The 15,449-nt window shown below is 37.9% G+C and overlaps 1 protein-coding gene across 1 annotated transcript; it reads left to right on the top strand.

Annotated features, from left to right (window-relative positions):
* The first annotated feature begins 1,413 nt into the window (after positions 1–1,413).
* LOC120715012 lies at positions 1,414–13,247 on the top strand. Its single transcript, XM_040001727.1, has 20 exons — positions 1,414–2,638; positions 2,738–2,817; positions 4,608–4,928; positions 5,146–5,445; positions 5,694–5,763; positions 5,885–5,979; positions 6,079–6,113; positions 6,218–6,274; positions 6,390–6,464; positions 6,627–6,677; positions 8,872–8,986; positions 9,176–9,496; positions 9,652–9,951; positions 10,120–10,180; positions 10,288–10,382; positions 10,503–10,537; positions 10,671–10,727; positions 11,005–11,061; positions 11,186–11,228; positions 11,415–13,247. The coding sequence occupies exons 1-20, from the start codon at positions 2,556–2,558 to the stop codon at positions 11,447–11,449; spliced, it is 2,286 nt and encodes a 761-aa protein (XP_039857661.1). The 5' UTR covers positions 1,414–2,555; the 3' UTR covers positions 11,450–13,247.
* The last annotated feature ends 2,202 nt before the right edge of the window (positions 13,248–15,449 follow it).

Here is a 15,449-nt window from a genome sequence, read left to right as displayed (position 1 = left end):
ATGGGTGAATATAAGTCCACCTATTCTTCTAATGACTGACATAAAAATAAACATATATAGTGAAACAACACAAATTATCTAATAAAACATTGCAGAAATAAATCTATTTAGATAAATTCCAATAGATTTAGTTGTGGGTTATTGTAACTATCAAAACAGGTTTGATCCAATAGCTCTCAAATGGTAATCGTCATTAAAATCATTATCTATTCATTTGTCTCATTGCATTGTTATAAATAAAATATTATTAGTTTTTTAAATTAAGCAAATTATGAAATATACTTTTGGGTGAATTGTTGGTAACTGTAAAAGCCCTGAAAACAGAAACATTGTCAAAAATATAAATAAAATGAGGAAGCAATCCAGGTTGAAATTTTCCCTGTGATAGTGAAAGGGGTCACTCACTCACAGCAGCTGTGCCAACATGGTTCTTCTATATATTTATCACCTATTGCTCACTAGATTGCTGGGTAAGTAAGAGAAGCCTCGAGCTAGTAAATAATTAACTTAAAGAGATGAGTCACTGGTGGTTAATCAACAGCTTTTAGTATTGTGTTTAATATTTTACTGCGGCCATGATTCTGAATTGTAAAAGTGATGTAACCAATCAAGACGGATCAATAGGTGGAACAGCTGTGAAAATAAATGCGAGTGTCCCTAATCTTTTCACTGTCACCATGAGCGATCTGAGATCAGAGAGCAGCGGTTGGTATTGGTGTGCTATTGGAGACTTACAGATGCCAGTGCACATAATTGTTCATGAAGTTACTTCAACCGGTAAGACTGCACTGCGGACCAATACAAGTAAGATACTAAGATAACCTTTCTGTTTTCATAAGTTAGCGAATTATCATAAAAAATGGCACTACAAAGGTTTAACAAATGACAGAAATTAAGCTTCAGGCAGTGGTGGGACACTTGAGCAATGCAACTTGGTCTTATGATGTGAAAAGAATGGCTGTAAACAGCGCCCCCAGAGGTCAAAACCATTTTACCACACTGCTGATGATCACTTTCAAAATTCAAAAAATCCAAGTGACTGATTTTCATCTGCCTTCACATAATCCCCTTAAAAAAATAACCTGTGAATAATTTGGTAAGTTTGAAATAAAAAAATTTAAAATTATCCGACAGGTATAAATGGGTGTAATTTATCCATTCTTTGATTCAAGGAATGCATAAATGGATTTGCATCTCGGACAGATTGGTGGCACTACAGTGCTGTTACTGCAGAGATGAAACCTACAAAAAACCAGGGCATTGACAACCATTGTGATCATTTTGAAAATACTTTATTGTTTTAGATGCATAGTCTCCAGCTGGCCTCCAAATAATATATAATATCCTTGCATAGTAGTTTAAGTTAAAATTTTATATTACAGAAGATATCGTCCAATATTTACCAATAATATACACAGTACTAATTATCATGAGTTCAGTTTTTGTTTTTGGGTGCTTTTTTTTTTTTTTTACATTAATAGAATTCACAAGGACATTTTCAACCACTCGTCAGCATTCCTCCTCGCTTACAAACACTGAACCAAATACAGCCCAGCCAACAACTTCAATCATACAAATCATCCTCTTGTATCCATCCTCCAGGCTTCCAGTATCAGCTTCCAGCCTGGAGGATGGATACAAGAGGTCTATCACTTTTAACAATTTGCATATTCCCAGTATTAGACAAAACAGAACAAAACTAAACTAAAACTAAAGATCAAATTTGCTCATGAAAAGTATTCATCTTGTTCAGTTTCAGAATTGGTTTCTGTTTGAAAAAAGCATGTCAGTTTTATCCTCATCTGCCTTTATCTTCCAATTCCACTAAGATGACCAATCTCACCTCTGTCCTCATCCTACAGCTACAGATAGTTCCTGTAACATTATTCATACGGAGGTTGAAAATGCGTAGTGAGTAGGTTTTCTAATTAGATTCTGGGATAAAATACTGTATTTGTATTTTGACAATCTTGTTATATGTTTCAGAGAACACCAGATCTGAGGGGTGTGATGCCACTGTTGTAAGTTACAGCAGTTTATTTCCCATTATTTGGTAATAACTCTACAGTCATTGCTATCGCTGGTATAGAGTTAGCACCATAAGTATTTGGACAATGACTTCATTTTTGTTATTTTACTTCAGTACACAAATACATAAAAATCAAACGGTCAATGTGAGATTCACGTGTAGTTTCAGCTGTAATTTAAAGGGTTTAATAAAAACGTTTGCATTAACTGTTTAGGAATTACAGCTGTTGTATACATAGTCCCCCATTTTCACAGGCTCAAACTAATTCAAACTAACATAATTTTAGATGTCAGGACTGTTTTTCTTACTTGGATGAAAAACGTTTGCGGTCAAGGACTGCCTGAATTCTAGAGCCCATAGGCTTCACCAAAAGTTATATTTCCTCCTATTGTGGCACACCCAAAATGTTATTATTTATTTATTATTTATTTTATCACATGGACTGTACAGAAGGACAGAAAAATGGAGCAACACCTCAGGTGGAAGTATTATTTAAAGGCAGGTGCGCCCCAGTTGCTTTAGGGGGATGGACTTCTGCCAGATTCAATCTGGAAGGCAAACCGAGTGCACCGTGTCTTCATTGCTCCTGAACTTCACCTGTATCTGCAGGTTAGTACTTGGTATAAAAAAATGCTACCAACATCTGTTACGTAGCAAGGTTTCATCTCCATGCTAAGTTGTAAAGAAGTATGACTATATTTGTAACAGTTACGAGCAGCCCCGCGTGGACCTCCGTCAGTCTGAGACAGCGGGGTCAGGCTGCGCAGGCCGCTACCAGAAACGTCACGGTAATGTTTTGGTATTGTGGGTCGTTTACGCCCAGAGCATTGTCTTGCAGGAAGGTCATGCGTATAGATTTGTTTTCTTTTCATTATGAAGGTTGGCACTCCCGCACACTATTTTATATAAAGTTTTTGATACAAACATGTTTTATTGCTTAAGTATAGTTGAGGTTTTTGCAAAAGTATGAAGCTGTTTAATATGTGACTCTTAATGAGTTGTGAAATAGATGGAAGTTGCACACGGTATAGAGAAGTAAGTTTCAAGTTCAGTGTGCTGTAAAAGATGTGTGTTTATTTTTGATCAATTTCAGTATTCAGAACAGGTACAGTTATCCACTTTAATTTCAACCAGATAAGAGTGTGGTTTGCCTTAAATACAGTTGAATATTGCTGTAAATTCACTGTAAACTTACAGTGGCATTTAATCACTTAAGCAAGCAGGGATTTTCATCTTTGTTATTGTGGCACCATTCCTGGGGCCCGTAACATTATAGTTTAGTATTTTATGGCTTTGGCATATACAGTATGGCTGCTACAGGTATTAACTAACTTATCTTCATTGATGATGTAACTGCTGATGGCTGATGGAAGTTGCAGAATGAATTCTGAGGAAGATGGAAACATCTGCTCATGTTCCAGTAAATGCCTGCAAACTCATTGAATAACTCTTCATCCTGCAACAAGATAACTTACTGCTAAGGCAACACAAAACTTTCTCAAGCCCCAAAAGGTTAGTCACCTGATAGATAGACTTGATGTCTATCTATCATCTATGACATCTATGACAGCTGGCACTGCATGCAAGGGATATGCAACAAAGTATTAAACATGACTGCATTCATGTACCTATCATTACTTTGTCCCAAGCACTGTTGTGTCCCTAAAATGAGGTGGCAAGTGTTGTAATTGATATATGGTGGAAGTAAAATGTATGTTAATGATTATGAATTAAAGTTCAGAATGTGCACTTTAATCACATCTGCACTGTTTTAAATTTTGACACTGAGAAGCACATTGTGGCTTTACCAGACACTGAGTCAGAGTAACAGGAAAAGTTGTCAGAAACCACAGAAATGTCACTCACGTTACCAAAGAACTGACACCCGCTCAGAGAAGATGATCTTGCACAATGTAGAACAGTATTTAATTTGCACCATGAAACCCTTTCACTTTCCTGTTTTGACCACATTTTTATATTTTAGTTTTCTCTGTTCTATTTTCTTTTTCAATTTTCTATATGTTGCTAAGAATGATGGGTTTTGAAAAGCCACCAGCTTGACAGGTGTTGGATGTATTACTATTTACTACATACACTCTTTATTTTGTGAGCCAACTTATGTAAAATTACTGATTTACATATGAGGAAGAATAACAGAAACGGCAGTGACAGCTGCATATAAGGATGAAAAAAAGGAAGTGGAACTCACACTGTTTTTTCTGTTCATTTACCGATATGGCTCTCTATGCCAGGATTATTTATATGTTGACTGGACTAACAGGTATGAGGGGGAGGCTTTTAAAGTCCTTTAGCTTGTTTATTAATTTTTATGCTGATTATAAAAGTTCCAATAACAAAAATATATTTGTAATAGCCTTGTAATTGTTTTTATTTTATTGAGTTTTTTGAAGACATTATCTAATAAGGAAAAATGAAGATTTTTAAAAGCGTCTAGCCGATCAATGGAATTATTCCACTAAAGTGCTTTATTTGTTCTGTTCATGTACAAAATATAAGCCAAAAGGAAAAAACCTTTTAAGCAAACGAAATAATATAATACTTTATTTGTTCTCTGCAGGAGTTCACAGCATAACTACAGTCAGTAAAGTCTCAGTGAAAACTGGGAAATCTATCTCCATCCCATGTCTCTATGAGTCCCAATACAAATACCATGTGAAGTACTTGTGTGAAGGATATTATTGGAACTCCTGCCGCTATGCAGTAAAAACAAACACAGCACACCCTTCAGGAAAATATTCAATCTCTGATGACAAAAACCAGCAAATTTTCACCGTGACTATAAACCAGCTGGCCTATGAAAACACTGACTACTGGTGTGTGGTGGAGATTAATAATGGAGCAGATTATCGAAAATATTTTAAACTGTCATTTACCAGTGGTAAGTGCACATCTTTGTACATATTTTACATTGTTTCCAGGATTTCTTGTCACAATTTCTAACAAAAAAAACAACAAATATGTTTTTATTTTTACTAAAAAAGACTGAATGTGCTCTCATTTGTTGTTAAATGTCAATAAGAGAAGATGTCTTAAGTCTGAATTTCAATGAATTTTGAAGGGTTTTTGTATTGATTGTATTTTTTGTGAACTTTAAGGGACCCCCAGTCTCCATGTGGATCATCAGAGGATTACAGGATATATTGGAGAAAGCATAACTATTAGATGTCACCACAGTTACTCTGGAGAAATGAAGTGGTGCCGGCTGGGCAGGAACTGTGTGACAGGATCATCTGGATCCATAGATGGAACAACAGTGACCACTCATATGAGAGACCCAAATGTTTTCACAGTGACAATGAGTGGACTACAGTCAGAGGACAGTGGCTGGTATTGGTGTGCTGAAGGGGACATTCAGATACCAGTATATTTAACTGTTACTGAGAAACCAATCACCAGTGAGTACAGCAAGTAATTATGAACTTGACATGTGCACAAGAGATATTAGCACAATCATTGTTACGTGTATGAAATCCATCCATTTATAAATGTTACTGAGAAACCAATCACCAGTGAGTACAGCAAGCTATCATAAACTCCACATATATATCAATTCCATCCATTTTTAAATGTTAGTACTCTAAGAGATATTAGGATAATGATTGTCATAGTGCTCTAGTAATTATTTATGTATATTTAATTATAGCCACTGCCTCTACTGTTGCTCAAGTTACTGGAAACGGAACAATTCACACATTTGAAGACAAACAAGAAAGGTTTGTTTTTCAGTTTTATGTGCAGTATTTAATGAACTGTTCTTGTAAGGGAAACTGTCAAAAATTCCTTTATGCATGTCATTGTTCCTTGTTAAGCTAAACTAAATTATACATTTTGCAGAGTTCCGTTTGACCTAAAGATCCTCATCATTCCTCTGAGCCTGCTGGTCGTGGTTGTAATTGTAGCTTTTCTTATCTGGTTTATAATGAGACAAAGTAAGTGTTATTGAAATCATTGAAACATTTAAAATGCAATTAAAGTTTTGAATATTGTGCATTGTTACACGGTCAGTAACAGCAGTTATCTTTTACTAGAGCTGAGAAAAGCAGAATCAACTCCCACAGCAAAGGTAAGAGATCCTGTGTGACAGGTCTATATGCAAAGAGTTCTGTGTGACACCAGGCTGACAGCGTTTAGTCTTTCTGTAAATTACATTTTGCTCATTCTACACAGATTGATGAGGAAGTGACATACGCCAGTGTAAGAAATGTGGGAAGAAAAACAGCTGAGGTAGCCCTAACATACCACAGCTAAACATTTATATTTAAGAATATAAGTAGACTTTTTTTTTTTAAAGCATGTTGGAACTGTAAAGTGTTGGCTTTCTATTTTTGTTCATTCCCAGGGGTCATTTACAGAAGGTGATGGGGAAATCACATACAGTTCGGTTGTGACCATAAAGAATCAAAGTATCAAAATGGTAAATATTAAACATGATAGCAACCGCATCCTGTTTCCCACTTCCTGTGTTTCCTTCATTTAAAATGTTGTTGTCCTGGTATTTTGTGTGTCACTTGGAATTTGGTCACATTCTGCTTCCCCCCCCCCCCTAACTGTCATTTTTGTTTCTGTTCTCCAACAGGGTGAAGAAAAAGGCACAGAAGTTACATACAGCACATTAGCTACTCTCCACTGAAATATTTAAATATTATAACTTGGCAACTTTTTTGTCACGTTTAACTGTTGTTTAACAAACTATATTCCTGCATATTTGCAAAGGGAGTCAAAGAAGCGTTGATCTGTTTGCTCTTTTATCAAGATCAGTGACATTATTCTTGTTTTTTATTGTAATAAAGAAGCATTGCAAGCATCAACAATAATGGCTAATCCTGACTTCTATCATCTTTGTTGAATGAGAGTGGAATGATATACTATTTGGAACGATTAAGCATGCAGTCTGCCTTTACGTACATTTTTTAAACATAAATATGTGTGTAATGAGTCATTCTAAAGAGCTCACTAAATCGGTACTGCAGTGGTATTGTAATAGGACGCCACCACTGCAACGAGTCACTTTGTTAAATTTCCTAGACATTTCAGAATCAGCTGTAAGTTAGAACATTTGTGGCCATCTTCCTGATGCAATCATGGATATTTGTTGTTTCATCCTGGACACAGTTCTGACACACACATCCTCAGCCTCCTTCCTTCCACTTAGCCTACAGTCTCAGGGTGCTATATTTGGGACTAAAACCCTCCATGCATAGGACAGAGTCAGTGGCATCTAACTTCTCCTTTGGCCAGCTTATTAAACCAGCAGGGTATTTGATGACTAGCACGGTGTAGGTATTAATAGCCCAGGATCTTGTTCTTTCCATTCAGCTGAGTCCTCAGGACTTGACTTACACTCTGGCGGTATTTGGTGGTTGCGGCCTTCCTAGTAACATCTTCATGGTTCCCATTTGCCTGTGAGATTCCACCGTACTCAGGCTACATTCACACTGCAGGCCTTAATGTTCAAATCCAATTTTTTGTCTGCTTGTTCACACTACAAATAAAATTTGACAGCAAACACGCTCTAGTGTGAACCCTCAAAGCGGCCCGCATGCGCAAAAGAAGACGTCACACACAACGCGCTCTGTTTAGACCCAGACCAAACAGTATTGTTTGACTGATGGCCCTTAATATAAAGACTTTTTTCAGACTTTACGTTTTCCAATTTTGCTTTAAGTTATAAAGTTATTTTGTTATTTACATATGGCCTAATAATTATCCTTATTGCTGTTTTAGAGAGGAGCGGTGCTTCAAAGGATAGTTGCAGATTTCTGTCAGAATCAGCAGATTATACAGTACAAATAAAATCTTCACGTTTCTCCAACGTCTTCCCAACAGTTTCACTAACATCTACACGGGATGGCTAGGAAGCGTTCACGATGTCTTCTCGGACGCTTCTCCAGCGCTTCTTCGGTGCTGATAATTGGCGTCTGTCTTGTGTCAGTGACGTAAAAGACGGATTTAATGCGACATGACCATTCAAACAGCAGTCGCTTTCTAAAACATCAGATATGTATCGGATTCAGTACCACATACGAAAGTGGCCCAGGTCGGATTTGAAAATATTGGATTTGTTTCTGTTCATACTGTCATACCATGATCGGATATGTGTCACAAAGGGTCAAAAAAGTCAGATATGATGCACTTTCATCTGCAGTGTGAACGTAGCCTTAGTTATTCTCAAGGTCTGCAGTGTTGCCTTCTGGTAGTGCAGTCCCCTCAGGGCTGGACGGGGACAAAAAGTCAATATGGCCGGTGTGCCATATATCTATATATTATACATATATCTATGCATTTCATTTTGTTTGACAGTTTTTAATCAGTTTGGTACAGTTGCTGTTATTTATTTCTTTGTTGCATTGCAGAACGTCAAAATTTAAAGCTACACTTTAGCTGTTAGCAGTGGCTCATGGTTAAAGTAGCCAATTATTTAACCCAAATCCTTGAATCTCTCATATCCTACTTATGTTTCCTCCATCTATACTCTTTAATTTTACTTTGTCTCTTCCTCACTTATCTACAGCTGGTGCTTCACCAGTAGCCTCCTGAGACTGTGAGGCCTGGTTACGAGTTGTTACTGGTACTAAAGCCCCACAGCTAACAAGTCGGTAAATTTGACAAACTATTACTAGCTTGCTTTTTGTTGTTTTCTCTCAGTTTTCAAGCTCCACCTTTTCGCCACTTCTTCCAAACTAAAGTTTTCCTATAACGTGCATAAGCGCACAGTGAAGATGGGGGAGGGGCTGGTCCTTTGTCAGCTCACTTTTGTGTGTTTTACATAGGAGGAAGAGTGATTGCAACTGCAGTGGCAGTGGCATACTTAGAGTTGAAAAATAGGAAGTGTTGCACTTGAAGTTTTCAAGTGCAACAGTTCATACGATTTTGTCTGCTCACTTATCAATATGGCTCTCTGTCTCAGGATTATTTATATCATCACTGGACTAACAGGTATGTGGCAGGGGCTTTTAAAAATTTGCTTAGCATCTCTGTTGATTTTCAATTTCCAATAGTATTAATTTGTAATTTGTAATAACTTACCAAAAGAGATTTTATTTTATTAGCAAAACATTTAATTCTGAAAACATGTAGATAATCAACAGAACTATTCTATTAAAATGTGCATTTGTTTCTTTGCAGGAGTTCACAGCATAACTACAGTCAGTAAAGTATCAGTGAAAACTGGGAAATCTATCTCCATCCCATGTCTCTATGAGTCCAAATACAAAAACCATGTGAAGTACTTGTGTGAAGGATCTAAATGGAGATCCTGCAGCGATGTAGTAAAAACAAACACAGCAGACCCTTCAGGAAAATATTCAATCTCTGATGATAAAAACCAATTTATTTTTACTGTAACTATAAACAATCTGACAAATGAAAACACTGATTACTGGTGTGTGGTGGAGATTAATAATGGACTGGATTATGGAGAGCATTTTCAACTGTCAGTTACCAGTGGTGAGGTTCCATCTTTGTTAACATTTTAAAGTGGTTGTTATTAAAAGTTAATAGAAATAGACGTGAAGTCTAAATTGCCAATGGTTTTTCACATCTGTAATTTTTGTCCTTCTATCCACTCATTACTTTATTTATTTTAATGTTTGTCCTTGAAGGGACCCCCAGTCTCTATGTGGATCATCAGAGGATTACAGGATATATTGGAGAAAGCATAACTATTAGATGTCACCACAGTAACTCTGGAGAAATGAAGTGGTGCAGGCTGGGCAGGAACTGTGTGACAGGATCATCTGGATCCATAGATGGAACAACAGTGACCACTTATATGAGAGACCCAAATGTTTTCACAGTGACAATGAGTGAACTACAGTCAGAGGACAGTGGCTGGTATTGGTGTGCTGAAGAGGACATTCAGATACCAGTATATTTAACTGTTACTGAGAAACCAATCACCAGTGAGTACTGCAAGTAATTATGAACTTGACATGTGCACAAGAGATATTAGCACAATCATTGTTACGTGTATGAACTCCATCCATTTATAAATGTTAGTACTCTCAGAGATATTAGGACAATCATTGTTACAGTACTCTAGTACTGACTCTTGTTTTGTTGAATTATAGCTACTGCCCATACTTTTACTGGAGATAGAACAATTACCACATTTAAAAATGGACAACAAAGGTCAGATATCTTTTATATTTGCAGTAGATTTAGCGACAAAACTGTTATTTTGACTAAAAACCTTTTATGCTAAACTTAATTATGTGTTCTCAAACTGCATGTTGCAGAGCTTCATTTGACCTCAAGATCCTCATCATCCCTCTGAGTGTGTTGATCTTTATTGTAATTGTGGTGTTGTTCATCTGGTTGATACTGAGAAACAGTAAGTCTTGTTAAACTTTGATTTAAATCCAAACAGTATTTACTTGAATTTATGCATTATTGTTGGCTATTTTGCATTGTTAACACAGAGTCTGTAACAGGTGCTTTGTTTTTTCTCTAGAGCAGAGAAAAGCAGACTCATCAGCCACAGCAATGGTGAGTTATATTGATTTATTTCTCTGTGAGCTTGGTACATGATTCTACAAGAATAGCTAAATTAATTGATAGGGAAAACTTTTATAAGTACAGTTTTGCAGATGTTCTAATTATTTTCTGTTTTCCAATGCAGGCCGGAGTGGAGGTAGCATACGCTGAAGTTAGACCCAAGAAAAAACACTTAGGCAAGGTAAACAACTGCTGTCCTATCAAGAAATCAAGTCTAGGATTTTCAGTGAATATACTGACATTGGAAAGTAAAATGTCTAATTGATCAAATTAATCTTCCAGTATTGTCTTCATGCATGTTCAATCATCCATAGAGCGAAATCCAAAAAGTTAATCTGTTCTACGTCCAGAAGAACAGATTCAACTCTCCTTTAAAGCTCTGTATGGAAAGAGTTTGGAGTAACCAGGCTGACACCTTTCAGTCTTTCTCTAAATTACATTTTGTTTATCCTACACAGGTGGACCAGGAAGTAATATACACCAATGTGGGAAACATTAGAAGAAAATCACCCGAGGTAACCCTAACATACTACAACTATACATTTGTATTTGAGTATAAGCAGACTTTAACTTTTTTTTTTCTTAAAGAATGACACAACTGTAAAGTGTTCTGTTTCCACTCCTTTTGTTTTCCCCCAGATGTCACTTCCTGAAAGTGATGGGGAAATCATGTACAGTTCAGTTGTTACCCCCAGGGATCAATAAAGTATTCTGATTCTGATTCTGATTAGAAGAAAATCACCCGAGGTAACCCTAACATACTACAACTATACATTTGTATTTGAGTATAAGCAGACTTTAACTTTTTTTTTCTTAAAGAATGACACGACTGTAAAGTGTTCTTTTTCCACTCCTTTTGTTTGTTCAGTTGTTACCATAAAGAAACAAGAGGGTAAATATTAAAAGACCTGAAACCAAACACACACGATTTCTCACATACTGTTTCCCTCTTTTCAAATAATTTAGCTCATTATCCTCATAAGACATGATTCGCTTTAAATTTGGTCACCTTGGTCTTTGCTTTTTCTTTCTAATCGTCATATTTGTTTCTGTTCTCTGTTCTCAGGGTGAGGCAAAAGACACAGAAGTTACATGCAGCACATTAGCCAATCACTACTGAAATCTTTAAATATTAGAACTTTTGGCCTTTCTGTCTCTTTATATCTACCTTTTACTGGAGTTTTTGCAGGATACAGTGTTTTTTTTTACTGTCAGCAGATCAGTCACCTAGCCATGCAGTATGCCTACAGATTTGCATTCTCCAAAGAGCTCACTGAACTGGTCCAGTAATGGTATAGTAATAGGATAGGACTGTTGCAACAAGTCAGTTTGTGAAATTTCTTCTCGCCTCGATCTTCCACAATCAACTCTAAGTTATGTTATTGCAACATGGAAACATTTTGGAACCACAGCATCTCAACAATGTATTGGCAGTACATGTAAAGTTACAGAGCAAGATTGCGGAGAACTGAGGCATATAGGGTGTCTTGTCTTGTCACTTCCTGTTTTGCTTTGTATAACCTGTTCCTTTTGTGTGTGTGTGTGTGTGTGTGTGTGTGTGTGTGTGTGTGTGTGTGTGTGTGTGTGTGTGTGTGTGTGTGTGTGTGTGTGTGTGTGTATGTTGTGTGTTTAGATTTATGGAGATTGTTTCCTGCTATTCAGTTAGTTTTCTGTCTGCTATAAACACACTCTTAAACCTTGTTGAAAGAACATCCCAGAAGAGTCGAAGCTCTTATAGTTGCTTAACTGTCAATTTTGTTTCTCAACAGGGTGAAGGAAAAGGCACAGAAGTTACATACAGCACATTAGCTACTCTCCACTGAAATATTTAAATGTTATAACCTTTTGCATTTTGTGTACCTGTATTACTGGAGTCTTTGTCAGACAAGTGCTGCAATGTGTTATCTGCTCTCATCAGCTTGTTATATGATTTTTTGTTTTTAACTGCTGTTTAAGAACTATATTCCTGCATATTTGCAAAGTGAGTCAAAGAAGTGTTGATCTGTTTGCTCTTTTATCAAGATCGTTGACATTAATCTTGTTTTTTTGTTATTTTTTGTAATAAAGAAGCATTGCAAGCATCAACAATAATGGGTAATCCTGACCTCTATCATCAGGTTGTGTGAGAACTCTCAGTGTATATCAAACATTTTGTCTTTGTTGAATGAGAGTGGAATTATATACTATTTGGAAAGATTAAGCATGCAGTCTGCCTTTATGTAAATTTTTTTAAACATAAATATGTGTATAATGAGTCATTATAAAGACCTCACTAAATTGGTACTGTATCTTTGTTTCATCCTGGACACGATTCTGACACACACTAATCCTCAGCCTCCTTCCTTCCACTTAGCCTACAGTCTCAGGGTGCTACATCTTGGACTAAAACCCTCCGTGCATAGGACAGAGTCAATGGCATCTAACTTCTCCTTTGGCCAGCTTATTAACCCAGCAGGCTATTTGATGACTGGCAGGGTGCAGGTGTTGATAGCCCAGGATTTTGTTCTTCCCATTCAGCTGAGTCCTCAAGACTTGCCTTACCCTCTGGAGGTATTTGGTGGTTGTGGCTTTCCTAGTAACTTCTTCATGGTTCCTATTTGCCTGTGAGATTCCACCTAGCTAACCTCAATGTCTGCAATGTTCCCTTCTGGAAGTGCAGTCCCCTCAGTTTGTTACCGTATGACTCAGGGCTGGATGGGGACAAAAATTCAATATGGCTGGTGGGCCATATATCTACTGTCATGGTCTCCGTGCCTGCCCGGTCGGCCCCACAAGGCTACATTTGCTGTTTCTGTTCTCTCCCTCTCTGCCTGGGCGGAGCTCACTGTGGGCTCCCGCGCTTGGCCCACACACACACCTGACAACAATCACCTGTCATCACCGGGAGCACTATTTGAGGCTGGAACACAGATCCTCTCGTCGCTGGATGATTGTACTACTGACGTTAGTGTTCTCACAGCTCCTGTGGACTTGTGCTTCATAATTTGGTGACTTTCCTTCTCTTCTGCCTCAGATCTCCCCCCCCCCCGGACCTGCGACCTCCCTGCCGTGTGAGTGTGAGCAAAGAAGACGTGAGCGAGTGTGAGAGAGCTTCCTTGTGATTCCCCGGAGTTTTGGATCCCTTCACTGTACATATATTGCACTGGCACTGTAAATAAACTACACCTTGGAGACACCTAACCGCTCTGCGTTTGAGTCCCTGTAACCAGATCGTGACATCTACATATTATACATATATCTATGCATTTCATTTTGTTTGACAGGTTTTAATCAGGTTGTTGTTATTTATTTCTTAGTTGCATTGCAGCATGTGACAATTAAAAGTTACACTTTAGCTGTTAGCAGTGGCTCATTCTCAAAGTAGCCATTCATTTAACCCAAATCCTCGAATCTCTCATATCCTATTTATGTTCCTCCATCTATACTCTTACTCTTTGATTTCATCTTCCTTCATCTCTTTCTCACTTCTCTACAGCTGGTGCTCCAGCAGCAGCCTTCTGTGACTGTTGTGGTCGCAAATTTTGAAGCCATCATGATAACCTTATCTTCACCAGCGATTTGGAGGTCCAGCTTTTTTTTCTTTTTCTTTTTTTTTTAGATCCAATTAAAATCAATGCATTGAAAATGATTCTGTGGAAAAAGATTAGTATTCTTGGAACAGTTTAATACACTGCATCATATGAACAGGAGGAAAAATACATACAAACATTTTACCTGAGAATTAAATAGCAGAAAGCAAGCAAAGCAAAACCCCAGGGTGTACAGGTTTAAGCGCATGCAGATTGGGACCAACCCCACCGGACAGATAGCAGTAAAAAAGCTCAGAGGGTTTTCCCAGGTCCTCTTTTAAAGGTGCCAGTAGTCCCACCTCCTGCTGCTGAGTAAGTTTCCCATGCGCCCAAAAACAGTAGGTGCAGGGTCAAGTATGGGCCAGGGCCATTTCCCAGAGGGGCACCCTTAGGCTACGTTCACACTGCAGGTCTTAATGCTCAATTCCGATTTTTTGATCAAATCCGATTTTTTTTGTCTGCTCGTTCACACTACAAATAAAATGCGACAGCAAACGCGCTCTAGTGTGAACGCTCAAAGCGGCCCGCATGCGCAAAAGAAGCCGTCACACACAACGCGCTCTGTTTAGACCCGGAGCAAACAATATTGTTTGACTGATGGCCCTTAATATAAAGACTTCGGACTTTACGTTTCCCAATTTTTGCTTTAAGTTATTTTGTTATTTACATAATAATGTAAATAACCTAATAATTATCCTTATTGCTGTTTTAGAGAGGAGCGGTGCTTCAAAGGATAGCTGCAGATTTCTGTCAGAATCTCCAGATTATGTACAAATAAAATGTTAACGTTTCTCCAACGTTGTCTTCCCAGCAGTTTCACCGGATGGCCAGGATGCGTTCGCGATGTCGTCTCGGGCGCTGATAATTGGCGTCTGTCTTGTGTCGGTGACGTAAAAGACGGATTTAATGCGACATGACCATTCACACAGCAGTCGCTTTCTGAATCATCGGATATGTACCACATACGAAAGTGACCCAGATTGGATTTGAAAATATCGGATTTGTGCCGTTCACACTGTCATACCATGATCGGATATGGGTCGCATAGGGTCAAAAAAATCGGATTTGATGCGCTTTCGCCTGCAGTGGGAACGTAGCCTAAGTTTAACCCTTTGCTTTGTCTTCTGACAGTAGGTCACAACATAGTGTGGTGGCAGATTTCTTTTCTCATGTATTAATCACATATTTCAACTATATCGCTTTAGTATAGTAAGAGTACTCCTGTCACCAGTTTGTTTGCATGAGTGTGATCATAAGTGGGGTCCAAGTTTTGCACCTTCACAGCAGACTCATTTTCCTCTTGAGGACTCTGGACATCCTGTTGCAGATGAGGT

Source organism: Simochromis diagramma, unplaced genomic scaffold (assembly GCF_900408965.1).
Source record: "Simochromis diagramma unplaced genomic scaffold, fSimDia1.1 OVJJ01000421.1, whole genome shotgun sequence".
In the NCBI taxonomy this organism is placed as follows: domain Eukaryota; kingdom Metazoa; phylum Chordata; class Actinopteri; order Cichliformes; family Cichlidae; genus Simochromis; species Simochromis diagramma.
The sequence above is the reverse complement of the archived record's forward strand: the minus strand, read 5'-3'. Positions and strand labels throughout refer to the sequence as shown.